This window comes from Thamnophis elegans, chromosome 3 (assembly GCF_009769535.1).
Source record: "Thamnophis elegans isolate rThaEle1 chromosome 3, rThaEle1.pri, whole genome shotgun sequence".
Taxonomy (NCBI): Eukaryota; Metazoa; Chordata; class Lepidosauria; order Squamata; family Colubridae; genus Thamnophis; species Thamnophis elegans.
In genome coordinates, this window is record NC_045543.1 from 93,279,573 (window position 1) to 93,296,958 (window position 17,386).

At 37.8% G+C, this 17,386-nt stretch overlaps 1 protein-coding gene across 2 annotated transcripts in view; it reads right to left on the minus strand.

The window, feature by feature from the left end:
* Positions 1 to 362: 362 nt before the first annotated feature.
* The window catches only part of SNX2 (sorting nexin 2), a 30,910-nt gene continuing 13,886 nt past the window's right edge, over positions 363 to 17,386 (minus strand). The window contains exons 7-15 of one of the 2 annotated variants that reach the window (XM_032213443.1): positions 14,921 to 14,999; positions 10,372 to 10,447; positions 7,465 to 7,578; positions 7,121 to 7,214; positions 5,606 to 5,811; positions 4,156 to 4,299; positions 2,266 to 2,346; positions 2,084 to 2,155; positions 363 to 1,912 (exon numbers count right to left, since the gene is read on the minus strand). In XM_032213443.1, coding sequence (XP_032069334.1) covers positions 1,862 to 1,912; positions 2,084 to 2,155; positions 2,266 to 2,346; positions 4,156 to 4,299; positions 5,606 to 5,811; positions 7,121 to 7,214; positions 7,465 to 7,578; positions 10,372 to 10,447; positions 14,921 to 14,999 — 917 coding nt within the window. In that variant the 3' untranslated portion in view covers positions 363 to 1,861. The remainder of the gene's footprint in view (positions 1,913 to 2,083; positions 2,156 to 2,265; positions 2,347 to 4,155; positions 4,300 to 5,605; positions 5,812 to 7,120; positions 7,215 to 7,464; positions 7,579 to 10,371; positions 10,448 to 14,920; positions 15,000 to 17,386) is intronic. The other variant, XM_032213444.1, reaches the window with a different exon arrangement.

Here is a 17,386-nt window from a genome sequence, read left to right on the forward strand (position 1 = left end):
TATTCAAAAATCCCCTGCTGCATTGGATTCACTGAGTTCAGAGTCTATTCTCCCAGTGGCTAATCAACTGTCCAAGGAAGCATACAGACCTCTCAGCAATAAGCCTTCAGACAGTCACACTGACATCAAGGCTAATAGCCACTGATCCCCATGTCTTCCATGAATTGGTTTAACCATTTTTGAAACAAACCAAGCTGCTAGCCAGCCCTGTATCTTGTGGTAATAAATTGCAAGTTTGATTACATGTAACTCTGATGTAACTCTGACCCTATTAGTTTGCATGAATAGTTAGGCTTTTTGGAACCAATGTGCATCATTTTACACTTGCTCACATTGAATGACATCTGCTATTTTGATATTCAATCCCCTAATGTGTGAAAATCTCTTATGGAGCTCTTTGCAGTTTCTTATTGTTTTACCATTCCAAACAATTTAATGCCATCAACAACCTTGGCTATTCCACTGGTTAATTCAAAAAGGGCAAAAAATTTTGCTGCAATATTGCAGTAGTAAATCATGCAGGTAATTAAAAGATAACATTAGGGAAAAAAGCTGTCCTGTAACAACACAATCATTACTTTAATACTTTTTCATAGAACAAGCCTGTAAATTCTCCACCCAGTAATAGGCAAATGCATCAAAGTTATAGAGCTTACTGGGATGTTTTGTTATCTTCTATGTGGGATTTCCACTTTAGGACTGATTAATAAAATATTCAAGCAATTGTTACATGCAAATGTAAATCTATCTCATAAGCCTTATCAGATAAGGAGTTAAAACATTGCAACCCTAGAAATAACACAAGTTGCCAAAATACCTGCCAGTTAGAACAGCTAGAACCAACATCATATTTCTTCAGAGGAAGTGGAGATGGCAAAATTTATGTTTCCACTGAGACAAATATTCAAACCATAGAATTTAAACATCTTTCAGGAACATAAAAAATTCACAGAATCGTTTTTAAAAAAGATATGCCATTTTCCAAATTGTATAGTGACTTTAAAAAAACCTAAGATAAATATCTGGATGTTATCTGATTGAATAATTGGCTCTACAGAATTTCAGGACTACCTTCTTTTTTTTTAACTGTGTAAATGTGCCTTTTAAAAACAGGAAATCCCTTAGAATAGCCTAAGAATGTAAGTAGAAGAACGTTGAGTCTTCAGTTTTATTCCCTGATAGAATTCTTCATTGGATCAAGGAGCCTTCTTACTAGAATGATATCAGTTTGAAACAATCCAAACAAATTGATTTGTAAATTGTAACAGTTTTATGGTTTAGTATCCGATATTTTTGTTAAGGCCAAATAAAAGGCATTTAAGTACAATGGTATAATTTTGAAAATACTTTTCATATGCATAAAACTGATGGAACTACTTAATACCAATTATTTCACTTAGAGTTTATAGTTTATAATCAATTAATGAAGAACAAAATTAACACAGGTAATGATTAATGTTGCACAAGATACATCCCTTTATTACTGTAATCACAAAATCTTGATTATTTACAGGAATGTGTATGTGAACATTAATAAATGCAATTTATTTCATAAAGATCAAGTAGACAGAACTTATAGTAAAGAACAAAAATAACGTTCTGGCCTTGCATTGCACATCTTAGTGCAAATATTAAGACACAATAGTGTTCAATTCGCAAGTATTGCAGAATGTCATGCCACAGTCCAAAGAGTGTCAGGACATGCAGCTGTTAATAAGATGCTATAGTATATAAAAAGCCACATGTTAAATTCATAAAATATATAGTGGTTTATTTGGATGATTTTAAAGTGATTTCATTGTGGAATTTAATTCAACTGGGAGAACATCCAAAGAATCTTCATATTGGAAAGTCGTCTTTTCTAGGCAATGGCTTTGGCTTCAGGTAGGAATGCTTCCCAGTATTTTATCAGCTGGGGAGGGAAAAAAAAGAAAAAGTAGTAAACAGTAAACATTTCATGTGTACACATGCATATATGTACGTACACACATGCACGACTACCCAAAATTCTTTTAATGTAAACATCTAATGAATTTCATTGAGTAAAACTCTAAAATGTGTTATTAGTTGAAGATAATCTTACCTGCTGTTGTGTTTGCACTAATGATTCCAAGTACTTGATTATAACGGTTTTGAAGTCTCTCACACGTTCTTTCTGAGAATAAAAGAGAATTAAGGTGTTTACTCACTGAACAACCTTGCCAAAGTTTATTTCATTAAGATCCATTTAATAAACTTTTTTTTCACAACAGCCTGTATACATGCCTCAAATCGTCCTACTTCTTTGCGTATTGTTTTGGAGATTTGTTCAAAATCCCTTTCTCCTTGTTGAACTTTTGTTTCCCACTAAAAGTTAAAAAATGCATATAATTTAAACACATATAATAACTCGTATATGAATCAACATACAGTCAGGTATTTGGAACTATCATCCCTAAAAAGGCTCCTTCCACTGAACAGAATGTATATATAAAATTAAAGATCAATTAAAAAATATAGTGATTGCAGTGAATATGTCAAATTGGATATTAAAAGTTTCCAACTCAAATATAATTATGGAAAAGTGTTCAAAGGAAATTATGACAATGGATAGAAGAATGTTGATATGTAGAAAATCTGACAAAAGCAGTTTAAATCCAAATTCATAAAAAAAATAGTCTGTAAAAATTTCAATATTAGACTTTTAAAAATAGCTTGCAGTTATTTATTTATTAGATTTATGGATTGTGTTAATAAAAAACTGCTCTGAAGAATTAGAATTCCGGAGAATAACTGAAGCCTCAATTTTCCGTCAACTGTTGCTACAATACAGAGGTTCGGTTAACAGATGAATTGGTTAGCCGACCCCGATACCTCAGCCACTCTCGTCACTTTAAATTTGGCACTAGTATGAGCGAACAGGACACCTGTCACTTTCGTCTCCCTGCACCTTATAGTTGCCGGACAATCAGTCACATAAGATTGTTAGCACGATCTTCACTTCTAGCTACTAACAGTCTTAAATTGTTTCCTGAGGTAAATATCAGATCTCAGCCACTTAAAAGCGGCAATCGCTCTAAATTGGGCTAATTAAGCCCTCAAATATGCCTACAGCGCTCCTCACCACGGCAAACCAATCTTCCTTCAATTTATGTTGATATTTAATGTTCTTAAATTAGAAGTCCAACAATCTTTCAAACTTGAGCTGAGAGCTCAAGAAAACCAGTCCTGCGAGCTGAGACTGAATTGAAAGACTGGGGACCATTGCCAAGGAGGCATATCTTCAGAATTTCAATTCAGTCAACGAATAACCCATTCTGGACTCTTCCGTCGATACCATGGAGAAATTTAATTCTACAGTAACTGAGTCACAAGAAAAGCAACAAATATTTTTACAGAGCATATGTTGGTTTTCTGTGCCACACATAAATCTGATAATGCAAACAGTATCCATATCCGTAATGATGTGAAATTACATGTAAAATATTTTCAGTAAACTGTTCCCTCCTTATGCACATTTTAACTACAAGTCTATGCTACTCTAAACAATAGGCAAAACCCACTATCCATTCAAATACTTATTACTCTCCTGATTATTGAGCATTTTCATAAAAGTATAAAATCTTCATTGAAGACAATATGCTAGTTTGTTAAAAGAATATGTCTAGTATTTAAGAAAAATGTAGAGGTGGATTTGTTAATGAATATTAACAATTCTTATTCAATGTAAGAAATAAGAACAGGAAACATATGTTCTCCTACCTCTTCGATTTCCTTGATGAAGCATAACAGAAAAAAGTGTAGAGATTATGATTATGATACTCTCTAGCTCTTTTAACATTATAATGATGATAGAGTATGCTGTACAAGTGAAAAATATGTATATGCAATTGTAAAGTTGACAGTGAGAAATTTATATTTTGGAAATGAGAGTTTCATATAGCCTAATATAAATTGACTCGGTCTAAATGCTGTAACTTTTTATTTTAAAAAGTGGCATTCAGTTTGTAAAACACAAATATGAATATACATTTAAGAAAATGTATGAAATTACTGTTATTGTAATAATAATTGTACTAATGAGATTAAAACCATATTTGAAATGCACTAAAGGCAAAGAATATGAAGAACAAAAGGTTTTTTTTAATTAAAAAGGCACTGCATTATAAAATTTACCTCTCTGATTTCATCTTTAGCTTGCTGTAATTTGTCAGGTTTGTTGGCAAGCTGAAGTTTAGCTTCAGCCTCTCGTTTTTTCTGTAACATGACTTGAGCATCTTGCCATTTCTGCCAACATTTCATTCGATGATCAAATACACCCTATAAACAATGTGGTTTTTTAAAAAAAAGATGAGAGTAACCTTATTCAAAATCTGACATTTCAAGAAAAAAGTTTTGCATCTTAACTAAAAAGAGCTCTGATCATTATTAAATGTTTAACTTAAATGCCTATAGTTATTCATCTACAAAATAACTTGAATCTAAAGAAGTATTTAACCTGGGCAGCTGCTGCCTGTAATGTACAAGACTTGTGCTTGGGACTGGGAGTCCAGAATGACACACGTGTGTCTCCCTTACTCTCTTGTAATCCCTTCCTGTCCAATCTCTCCACTTTGTGAATGGAAGGAAAAAAAGGAGCGAGTGGGGGTTGGGGGGGGAACCTAAATAATCTATGGGGCCAATGTCTCCTGTGCCTGACTTTTTTAATGCTTATTCTCCTGCAATTACTTTTTCATTGGTCTTTCGGTTTTATGGGGGGTTAGGGTTAGGAAGGAAGTATAACAAGACAGGCACAGGACAACATGTACTGACATGTGGACACTGCTCATAAAGTTATTTTTCTTCAGCACCATTGTAATTTGAATGGTCACTAAATGAGGCAGTTGGCAAGAAAGGTTTACTGTATCGTTGACTTTATGGGAACTTCCATTTATGCAATTTTCTTGGCAACATTGTTTTTCCAAGATTATTTTTTTTTTGACATCTCACCTTAGGCTGCAGTAAAATTGTCTAATGTTGCCTATGAAAATACTACCCAGACCTCATCCTGATTAGTTTTCAAAGCCCAAATTCAGAAAGGTTCCAAGAACTTGTATGAGAGCTCCCTAGATATAATGATTAAGAAACAGGGACATTTTGAATTCTAGTCCTCCCTTTCACATAAGATCTACCTTGGATTCAGGAAATATGAGGTACATAAATCAAATATAATAGCAAATGTCATGGCATTGAATATAATCACAAGTAGTCCTCACTTTGTGACCCTAAATGGCAGCAGCAATTCCATCGATAAGCAAAGGAGTGATTAACTGAAACATGACATTATATCACCGTGCTTAGTAATGGCAGTTCTAGCTGTCCCTATTGCAGTTGTTGAGTGAAACATTACATGACTGCAGTTTGTGACTGTCTGCCAGATTCCTCATCTAACTTGCTTGTTGGAAGCTGGCTGTGAAGTTTTCAAATGGTGATCACATGATTGTGGGGACACTGCAATAGTCGTGTGAGGACCAATCAGAAGTCATTTTTTTCAGCAACATAATAATTTCAAAAATTACTAAAGAAAGGTCATTAAGTAAGAAGTACCTATATATGAACATTTGTATAGATTTAAATGTGGGCTTACTTTTACAGCACCAATAAGACGAATGTAATCACTGAGTAGCTCAGAGAATACATAAAAATCAGCAAAAGCTTGTTCTTGATGCAACTGGTCTATTTTTTCTTCAACTTCAGCAAGCTGAGACAAAGCTCTTGATAAAGCAGTATGGTCTTCTGAGTTTCCTAACATGGCTGCACTTTTAGCAAAGGCAGCTGTATTGATGGACAGTTCTGAAACAAACAAATGAACACACTCATATGAATCTTCTACACCAGGACTGTTAAACTCGTGGCCCACAGCTGAATGTGTCACGTGCTGGCCACGCCAACACCCAGTTTAGCAAAGGGGGGAAAAGTCATGATACATCACATGATGCCACCGTGACACTGCAAGTTTGACATCATGTTCTACACCAATACTCAATTCTATTTTATCTATTATTTCAACCATTTTAAAGAGATTACAAAGTAAGCACATGCTAAAATCACAAGAACTTTGTACGTTACTCCTAAAATGATAGTATGTATGATATGAAATAATCTTGTATATCAGACAAGGTTGGACATGATTTCGTAACTAGAACCATTTCAGAATAAAAATCTGTCATATTACTATAAACTCTGCTAAAAACTTCTCCCGAAGTTTATAAAGCAAAGTGTTGGGAAATTGCTGCCAATGAAGCAAATGTCGGTAAAATAAATTTAGTCATGTGTATTGTAATGCAAAACATGTAAGGATTTGGATGTTTGTGTAATTTACTATCTCCTCGTAAAAAGATTATATCCTGCACTATAGATTAGATGTGAATCTTCAATATCCAGTTTAGGGCATAAAAAAAACCAAACCCTGAACATCGTATTGATCTAATACAAAAAGAGGACAAATGTCAAGAAGAACTCCATTCTCTATCTTACACATATCCCATTGATTGCACTGGAAGATTTATGTACCTGATTTAGGGACCTGATTAGCTCCAACCTTGTTTCACCCCTTTCTATCCATTTCTATGAAATTAGGAAAGACTCCTGCAACTGACAAATTTCCAATTAACTATGTTAGTTTTTTTTAATGGTGCTCTACATTGGGATTTATATAATGGCAAAAGATATTGTATCGTACTTCAATCACAGATATTAAAATTTTGATACCTAATACATGGATATCAGCATTGTTCATCCAGTTCCTCTTATTGTAAAAAAAATCACTTTTCTTATAGTAGGTTGCAAAAAAAGATATTCAATTAATCCATTTAATGCAAGATTAATATATTTATAAGCAGGACACTGTCCAAGAATCCCAAGTGCTCAATTACTTTACAAACTGAAATTATTTGGTAAGAAATATCCATTGAAAAAAATGATTTTCCAGTTTCTAAAAATCATCAACATTTTTGCATGAGATGTATTGTACACTGCATAGTTCAGTGTTTAGCTAGTTTCTTGTCCTGAAATTATTTAAGATTTCTGATCAAAAGAGATTTTAGAAACATTAATTAATGTTTAACTTTTAAAAAAGTAAAAATCTAATTAACATATCTACCTTTTCTGTGACAGACCAAGGCTTCTACACTACCATGAAGTTTCCGAAGTTGCTGATCCAGATTCTCAAATTGTTGTTGCTTTTCCTCAAACCACTGGCAAAATGAAACAAACAAACAAACAAACAAACAAACAAACCTTTAGAATTTATGCTATATTGCAAACTACAGTTCCCTTCCTAAAGAAAGAAATTAACTCAGTATAAACAGGTGGTCAACTGATGCAATTGAGAATCCAAGCCAATAAGTAAATTAATATCCCATTTTCTACTCCTATGGTTTTAAAATGCAACTGTTGAACCTCATTAATTCATCTCATTATTCAAGTCGAAAAATCAGCTCTTACTGCATCCGATTCATTCATCTTGATCGTCATTTTGTTGACAGCGTCGGCAGCCTTGTTTACCATCCTCAATATTCCTGCTCCACTCAGAGCCTGGGTGTTAACTGCTCTCGGCAGCTGGAATTGAATGACAAATAAGGGCAAACAAACTGGTTAAAAGGCTGGAGGTTTAACTGGGCACCAAAGGGACTGAAAAGGATGTAGTGTTTTCTTCCCCCTCATACATTTCAATATAGTGGAACCTAATTTCTTAAATTTACTACTTTTACATCCTCAGAGGAAAAGTTAAAAAAATAGACTTTCAATTTGCTTTTCTTCTGCACCTTTACATTTAGATGGAAACACAGAGACCATTTGTCAAAAGTTGTTACACTGCCGCCAAATGCTTTAACTGGCTACTCGTATACCAACAGCAGTGGAGCTTTTAAGGGCAATACTATGCTACTGCTTCCACATAACAAATGCACTGAGAACTTTTTTGTTGTTCAATATATTTCAAGCACTAACATATAACTAAAATGTGGAGAGAGAGACAAAGAGAGAGCACTAGTGTGTTTAATTACCGCATTTTTTGCGCTATAAGATGCACTCCCCCCCCAAAGTAGGTGGAAATGTCTGTATGTCTTATAGAGCGAATATTGCCACTGCTCGCTACCGCCACCTATTGGCAATTGGATCAGCCTTTCCAGAATACTGCCAATCAGCTGTTCCAGGGGGTGGGGACCACCAGTGAACAGGCAGCAGTGGCAACCCCCGCCACCTGAAACAGCTGATCGGCGGTGTTCCAGGAAGCCAATTCAATGGCTGATAAGTGGCGGCGGCAATAGCTGGGGAATGCTGGTGAAGGCTTCAGCATTCCCCGATGGAGGCAGCAGATACAGAGGAGGCAGCAATAGCGCTGTTTCTGGTAAGCCAGCACACTGATTGACAGGGCTATTGGTGGCCAGGATCCAGCTTTCGCTCAGTTGACCAGTGGTGGGCACAATAGAGTGGAGTCCTGACGAGTCACATGCAGGGGCTGGGAGACAGAGGCAGATTTTTTGTTTTTTGTTTTCCTCTCCAAAAGCTAGGCGCATCTTATGGTCTGGAGCATCTTATAGTGCAAAAAATAGGGTGTGTATGTGAACACTAAATTCAAACCCTCATTATGCACATGTACCTTTCCATAGATCTGTTTTTCCCTGCAGTCACATGAGAGAGAAGAAATACAGTTGCACGCAGAACTATTAAAACCTCTCTAGGTGTATTATTAAAAGAGTTTAGTTATACATTTATATATAGACGTCACAATAGATTATTTCTTTGAACAGCAAAAAAAAGGGTTTGGGAACCTGAATCAAGTTTCTTCGGTTAACATGATGTTAATAACAGGCTAAAATTCCAGCATTTTCTTTCACTAAACAGCAGTTTTTTAGGCTTTACAGTACCATCTTAGGATACACTGAATAATTTGGAAATCTGGAACATTTATCAGCAGGAAAGTTTACATCAGCTGTATAGTAATCCAGCTAGAAATTTTTCTGAAGATAATTTTCTACTTTTAAATGAAATGTCAAATTGACAGTACTGGTGACTGAAGGGAATTAAATGATTACAAGCTTTTTTGTTCTTGTAATACAAAGATGTAATCCGATACCAACGATCACATTTTGAAACAGAGACACAATAGTGTTTCCAGAGTTAATCAGATTACTTACCAAATGCCAGCAAGAAAAGAGGATTTCACTTGCTCTAACTTTAAATAATGGAAGTTTGTTAACAGCACTGTACTGTGTTTCTCCGAAAATACAACCTGTCCTGAAACTAAGGCCTTGCTACATTTTTCACATGGGCAAAAATATAAGCCCTCCCCCTGAAAATAAGCCCCCTGGACAACCTCTCCTCCAGCCAGCCAGAGCACCGCTCACCGACCTAGTGATATCTCAAAGGCACCAAACCATGTGATGCTCTGCCTGCCCCCCAGCTCCCGCGGCTTGGCACATTCGGAATACTCCCTAGGGCAGTGCATGGAGCTCTGCCCGGCAGGACAGGGTGGTTGCGCGAGCGCCTGTTCTGCCCCCACCTCGCATGCCTCCCAGCCTCACCATGCCCTGGCTCAGCTCTCCCTGCAGGGCCAGGTGGCACCGCCGCTTTCGCCGCCACTGCTGCGCTCTGAGCATAACTTATTCTCTGGCTTCCAAACTCCAGAACTCGGCCTCCAATTCTTCCAGCAGCGACCGCTCTAGGAATGCATTCTATGGTTGTGGGCCCTATGGCAGCTGGCCCACAACCATAGAGCGCACTCCTAGAGCGGCTGTTGCTGGATATAATTGGAAGCAGAGTTCTGGAGTTTGGAAGCCGGAGAAGAAGTTATGCTCAAAGCGCAGCGGCAATGGCAAAAGTGGCGGCGGTGCCCTGGTCCTGCAGGGAGAGCTGGGCCAGGGCATGGTGAGGCTAGGAGGCATGCGAGCTGGGGGCAGAACAGGCGCTCGTGCAACCACCCTGTCCTGCCGGGCAGAGCTCCATGCACTGACCTAGGGGGGTATCCCGAATGTGCCACGCCGCGGGAGCTGGGGAGCGGGCAGAGCATCACATGCTTAGGGATGCCCCCTAGGTTAGTGAATGGCACTCTGTCTGGCTGGAGAGGGGGCTTGCTGGGTGGCTGCTTGTAAGCGTGTCACCTCATGGTTGCTTCATCCCTGAGGCTGTGCCCAGCTCTTCAGGAGACCGCTCGCAAGGGAGCAGCCACCCCAAAACAATAAGCCCCCCCTGACAATAAGGTCCAAGCCATATTTTGTGGATCAAAAGAAAATAAGACCCTGTCTTATTTTCGGGGAAACACAGTAGTTGTGCATAAAACCAGGTATCCACATATAATTGTTTGGTACGTAATATATAAAACTAAATAAATGGGAAAATAGAATTAAATACCTCAGAACATTCCAAGAACTGTCTTAAATCAGGATCTTGTAATAAGGTTGGATGTTTTACTGTTCGCTGTAGGTACCTACAATTTTAAAAATTAGAGAACATTTATTGTTCTTGATAGTATTAAAAAAATAGCCATACACAGAATGAATACATACTAAAACAGCTAGGGGAAGACAGTGTATTTTAAAATTTGCATTGAAATAGGTAATTCTAAGATATATAGGATAGTTCAGTCTCAATAAAAGCTTTCAACCATTTTGCTTTTTACTAAAACAACCAATTAAACGTCAATGTTTATGGAATCTAGAATGGAAGCAAAACTGTGTTAAACTAGCTTGTTGATTTTACAAAAGCTAGAGTTTCCAGTTGCACGAAAAAAAATAACTAAAGAGAACTCTTCCAATGGGTGAAGCTGTTCCTCCTGGAAAGAGCTTCATAATTCTAATTTTCATTAGAAATGGAAAGTCAATGGCTATAATCTGATCAATAATGTCATACACTATCCTTATATATCAGTGATCATTCCTATATTATAACACTTTATGATAGGAGCAACTATATAATATTTGCTATTTACCATTATTTTAACATATTATTAAAACAATAATAATGTTACATCTTTATCATCCTGTGTTTAAAAAAATGTGTGTGCTGATTTTACCATTTATTCCCCCTATTCTCCCTTTCTGCTAAACATTTGTTAGGACATAAGCTCCAATTCACAAGAATCTGCATTATCCAAGAGTTTAGTGAGAATCACAGATAAGAAAATGCAACTAGGATAAATAATTACACACTTTAGGAAACAAGTCCTGCCACACCAGCTCTTTTAGATTTCCCAGTAGAATGTGTTTTACTGCCAACATTTATTTATTTAAAAGATTCATATGGCCACCCATCTTAAGAGACATAACTCTGGCTGGCAAATAGCAATAGTATAGAATTAAATACCATAAAAAGACAAAACAGAAAAATCCCAGGCACCACAACCAATTTCCAACAATGCAAATCAATACCACCATCTTCAGACTCCAAGCTCACTCTATACCTACACTTGGGAGAAGAGTCACCTGTTTATGGCCTTCTGGGAGGTTAAGATAGGGAATGCCTGACAAATCTCTAAGGAAAAGCACATTCCACAGGGGCTACTATGGCAAAGGCACACTTCCTAGGTCCCACTAAAAGGTAACACAGAAAGGTGGGGGGAACCTGGGGCTTACCTACTCTATTCGATATCGTAGATAGGCAAATATCCTTTTCATGTTCTGTTCCGAAGACACCTAGATACCATCAAGTTTTACGTTTTATTATTGCTTTATCACTTAACTAAAATAATGGCTTCCATTATAGAACAATCCAATAATCAAGAAAATGTATATAATCAATTTATATACTTATATCAAATATATGCAGACTCAGTATAATCTCACAACTTTAGTAAGGATTTTAACTGATAAACCACTATCTTAGTGTATGTTAAGTAGCAAGCAATTTACTAGACCATTACAAGAATCATTTTTACATTATATGGATATGTAGGCAGACCCACTCATCCATTAAAGCTGGCCTAGCAAATATACAAAATAGAATCCATCTTTGAATAACTGTTTCTAGGTTACTCAGGAATATTTTCATGAAGAAATCAAAAATCCATTTATTATGCAAAAATCAGTCTTATCTCATTCCCACACCAAAATAACCTCATGAAATGTGATTTAAAAAAAAAACACCTCCTTTTTTTTGCTTTTATTATTCTTAGGATCATAATCCTGGAGAACCTTCATCCTCTTGCCCTAAAAATGGAACACCAAGATCACTATCTTCATATCTGCAAGGTTAAACTGTTGGAAAGTTGCTTCATGTCAAAGGAGGAATTGCCAGGAGTTCAGCTATCTCAATTTTGAATAGCTTTACTCATGCACAAGATGGACATGACATAAAGTAATTATTCTAGTAACATTCTAAAAGCATTTAACAGTATTACTGTAAAGTAGCAGATGCTATCTGATCTTGGTTGTCTGCCTGCAGACATTTTGTTACAAGACTTTTTGTTAACTCTTCACATCTTAGTTTGGTAACTATCCTAGGAAGGTAACAAAGCATCTGCCAGCAGGCTACAACGCTCAAAGAGCAACAAGGACTCCACAGTTTAATTTGGGCTAAATATATTCATTCTATTCTATTGCTGAGAAAAGGTTTTAAAAATGATTTAGTCTGGAATGTGATATTCAGGGAAAGGCAAATATTATTTGATAAGTTACAATGATACTAGATAATTTCTAAAACAAAAGATCAGTTCTAGAATACTGATATGCTAGTGACAAGTCTTAGAAAAAAAAAGCTTAAATTAAGTAACTGCTACATAGAAACGTTTTGACACATTATGATTTTGCTACATAGAAACATTTTGACACATTATGATTTTTCATACATAGTAATAAAGATAGCATAGAAAAATGGCATACATCCTGCCTTTCATGAATAAATCACAAATACTTTCATAGTGGATGTCATTTGCAGAAGCACTCAAGAATGAAATCTAGAAATTAAAAAGTAGATCAATGTAAACTAACTTTTGATATTCTTCCAATTGCCACATTAAAATCAAAGCAAAATTTAAACAGACAATGTTTAAACACTGGATTTTGAATTATATTTGATTCTGAGCAGATGCAGCAATCTTTAGCATGCCAAACAACCTTTTTTGAGAGAAAATATATTTTCTGTCTTACATACAGTGGGGCAAAAAAGTATTTAGTCAGCCACCAATTGTGTAAGTTCTCCCAGTTAAAAAGATGAGAAACGCCTGTAATTGACATCATAGGTAGACCTCAACTATGAGAGACAAAATGAGAAAACAAATCCAGACAATCACATTGTCTGATTTGGAAAGAATTTTTTTGCAAATTATGGTGGAAAATAAATATTTGGTCACCTACAAACAAGCAAGATTTCTGGCTCTCACAGACCTGTAACTTTTTCTTTAAGAGGCTCCTCTGTCCTCCACTTATTACCTGTATTAATGGCACCTATTTGAACTTGTTAGCAGTATAAAAGACACCTGTCCACAACCTCAAACAGTCACACTCCAAACTCCACTATGAAGACCAAAGAGATGTCGAAGGACACCAGAAACAAAATTGTAGACCTGCACCAGGCTGGGGAAGACTGTATCTGCAATAGGCAAGCAGCTTGGTGTGAAGAAATCAACTGTGGGAGCAATAATTAGAAAATGGAAGACATACAAGACCATTGATAATCTCCCTTGATCTGGAGCTCCACACAAGATCTCACCCTGTGAGGTCAAAATGATCACAAGAACAGTGAACAAAAATCCCAGAACGACACAGGGGGACCTAGTGAATGACCTGCAGAGAGCTGGGACCAACGTAACAAAGGCTACCATCAGTAACACACTATGCTGCCAGGGACTCAGATCCTGCAGTGGCAGACGTGTTCCCCTGCTTAAGCCAGTACATGTCTGGGTCTATCTGAAGTTTGCTAGAGAGCATTTGGATGATCCAGAAGAGGATTGGGAGAATGTCATATGGTCAGATGAAACCAAAGTAGAACTGTTTGGTAGAAACACAACTCGTCCTGTTTGGAGGAGAGAGAATGCTGAGTTGCATCCAAAGAACACCATACCTATTGTGAAGCACGGGGGTGGCAACATCATGCTTTGGGGCTGTTTCTCTGCAAAGGGACCAGGACCACTGATCCGTGTACAGGAAAGAATGAATGGGGCCATGTATCGTGAGATTTTGAGTGCAAACCTCCTTCCATCAGCAAGGGCATTGAAGATGAAACGTGGCTGGGTCTTTCAGCATGACAATGATCCCAAATACACCGCCTGGGCAATGAAGGAGTGGCTTCGTAAGAAGCATTTCAAGGTCCTGGAGTGGCCTAGCCAGTCTCCATATCCCAACCCCATAGAAAACCTTTGGAGGGAGTTGAAAGTCCGTGTTGCCCAGCGACAGCCCCAAAACATCACTGCTCTAGAGGAGATCTGCATGGAGGAATGGGCCAACATACCAGCAACAGTGTGTGCCAACCTTGTGAAGACTTACAGAAAACGTTTGACCTCTGTCATTGCCAACAAAGAATATATAACAAAGTATTGAGATGAACTTTTGATATTGACCAAATACTTATTTTGTACCATAATTTGCAAAAAAAATCTTTCTAAATCAGACAATGTGATTGTCTGGATTTGTTTTCTCATTTTGTCTCTCATAGTTGAGGTCTACCTATGATGTCAATTACAGGCCTCTCTCATCTTTTTAAGTGGGAGAACTTGCACAATTGGTGACTGATTAAATACTTTTTTGCCCCACTGTATCTATATACACATACAAATACACATATACATTTCGAAATATTTCATACCGAAATATGCTAATATTATATAAACAATTTAATATCAACTTCAGATTTTATTCTGAGCTGTTTCTTTTACAGTTTAGCATGTAAAATTAAATAGTCTGAGAAGCAAATAGAATTGTATACTTCACTGAACATTCATTTAATAATACTACAGATAATCAATTACCTTTCTAAAGCTGCTCTTCTTTTTTCTACAAATTCTGTAGATGAGGAATCTTCCTTGCCTACTTTTACCTTCGTCATGCCTTTGAAGAAAGTGACAAATTCATTTTTTTAACCTGATGAAATTCTGAACTTTGTCAAGTTCATATCTAAATGTACAGTATATTAATCTACTAAGGTCACATACATGGTAACTGCCCCAAGGTTATGTGTACAAAGATGGAAGTCTATAGAAAGACCAATAATACAAGAACACCTTGTGAAGATGACAGTTTGCAGAAATAGCTAAACTGACTTGTTGATTATGGAGGGAACTCAGCTGACTTTTATAGGGTTTAGCTGAAAACGGACAAAAATGAAGCAATTTGGGGATTTATTGATTTAAAAGGTTTGCTTATGGGAAGTACTATGATATGTAATATGGAAAGGTAGAGATAGTAATTGCTATATTTGTGGTTGTAATTGCTATATTTTACTTCAAAGATGATCTGATTGCCTTTATGATCTTTTTCTTTCTTTTTTGTTATTCATTTTTTTATCCTTTTATAAACTTTTTCGTTTTACATTTTTTCTAAGTTTCTTTAACTTTTAAAACCTTTGCAAAATCTTATTTTAATAAAAAAATATACATATAATACCTTAAGGTCACAAAAATATATTTTAATTAGCTATAATTTGAACATCATGCTTGTCTCTTCTGTAAATATGAACTTACTTATATGAACTGTACTATGGTAATGTGGAGAGATCTAATGTGGAGAGAGGCCAATTTTAGGTAATTATTTTCCTTCGCGCCAAAACATTTTTCAGATGGAAGTGTGAGACAAATGTTTTCACTTTAATGAAAACTGCACTTAGTGTCCAGTGCAGAAATTAAGATGCTCAATAATTATTTTCTTTGAGCTCTACTAGGTTCTATGCTTCACCTGATTTTATTATTTTAATTAAAAAATGTTAAAAGCCAACACACTGCAAAGCAAAACAGGAACCTCAATAACTATATTTTCTTCAAAAATATGAATGGTACTCTTAAGACTTTACCTAGAAATTATTTCATTTGACCTCCAAAAAACAAAAGATAAGCTGAGATGGGAAAAGCATATTGGGAGATTAAAAAGATAACTGACAATTTATTCAAATACTAGGCTTCTGGAAAATGGGTTCATTTTCATTGCTGATTCATACATTGCAGACATTTGGGGAGAATATCTGTGACATTCTTCCAACATTCCAAATGGTCCCACTGATTTAAAAAGGACAGGGTTTTGGTTACTCTTTTAGTAGCCTACAGAAGGGAGGAGGGACTACAGTGAAACAAAAGAAGTTATTTTTGTCGCCTTCCATTCATACATACCGCGTTTTCCCCAAAATATGACATGTCCTGAAAATAAGGCCATGGCACATTCTTCAGGTGGGCAAAAATATAAGCCCTCCCCCCAAAATAAGCCCCGTGGACAACTCCCCCCTCTGGTCAGGCAGAGTGCCGCTCACCAACCTAGTGGTATCCTGAAGGTGCCAAGCTGCGGGAACCGGGGGGGGGGGGCAAAGGCACTTGTGTTGCTTGGCTCCTTCAGGATACAGCTAGGGTGATGAGCAGCGCTGTGCCCGGCTGGAGGGGGGGGTTGCCGGGCAACTGCTCTCTTGCGAGAGGGCTTTCAAAGAGCCGGGCACAGCCTCAGTGGTGAACGGCTGTGTTGCGCTGTCTCAGCAGTGACCTAGGGGTATTGCCAAGCTGCGTGAGTGCCTGTTCACCACCGCCTGGCTCCCGCAGCTTGGAGCCTTTTGGCGCTCTGCACAGCTAGAGAGGGGGGTTGCACAAGTGGCTATTCCACTCCAACTCGCACGCCTCCCAGCCTCACGATGCCCTGGCTCAGCTCTCCCTGCAGAGCCGGGGCACCTCCGATGCCGCTGCCACCTCCATAGCTTTTTCAGTGGCTTCCAAACCAAGTCTTCCAGCAGTGGCCACTCTGGGTGTACGCTCTATGGTTGTGGGCCGACTGCCGGTAGAGCATACTCCCAAAGCATATAACCATAGAGCGTACACCCAGAGCAGCCACTGCCGAAAGACTCGGTTTGGAAGCCGCCAAAAAAGTCATGCTGGGATGATGGCGGCAGACAACGGTGGCAGCAGAGGTGCTCTGGCTGTGCAGGGAGAGCTGGGCCATGGCATCGTGAGGCTAGGAGGCGTGCAAACAGGATCGGAACAGCCCCTTGTGCAACCCCCACTCCAGCCGTGCAGAGCACCATTCACTGGCATTTTGAAGGCACCAAGCCACGGGAGCCAGGCGGTGGCAAACAGGCACTCAAACGGTTGGCGATACCCCTAGGTCAGTGAATAGCGCTGTGCCAAGCTGGAAAGGGGGTTTGCTGGGTGGCTGCTTGTGAGCGTGGTCACTTTATGGCTGCTGTGTTGCGCTGCTGCGACAGCGCAACACAGCTGTTTGCCCCAGCCGCTGTGCCCGGCTCTTTG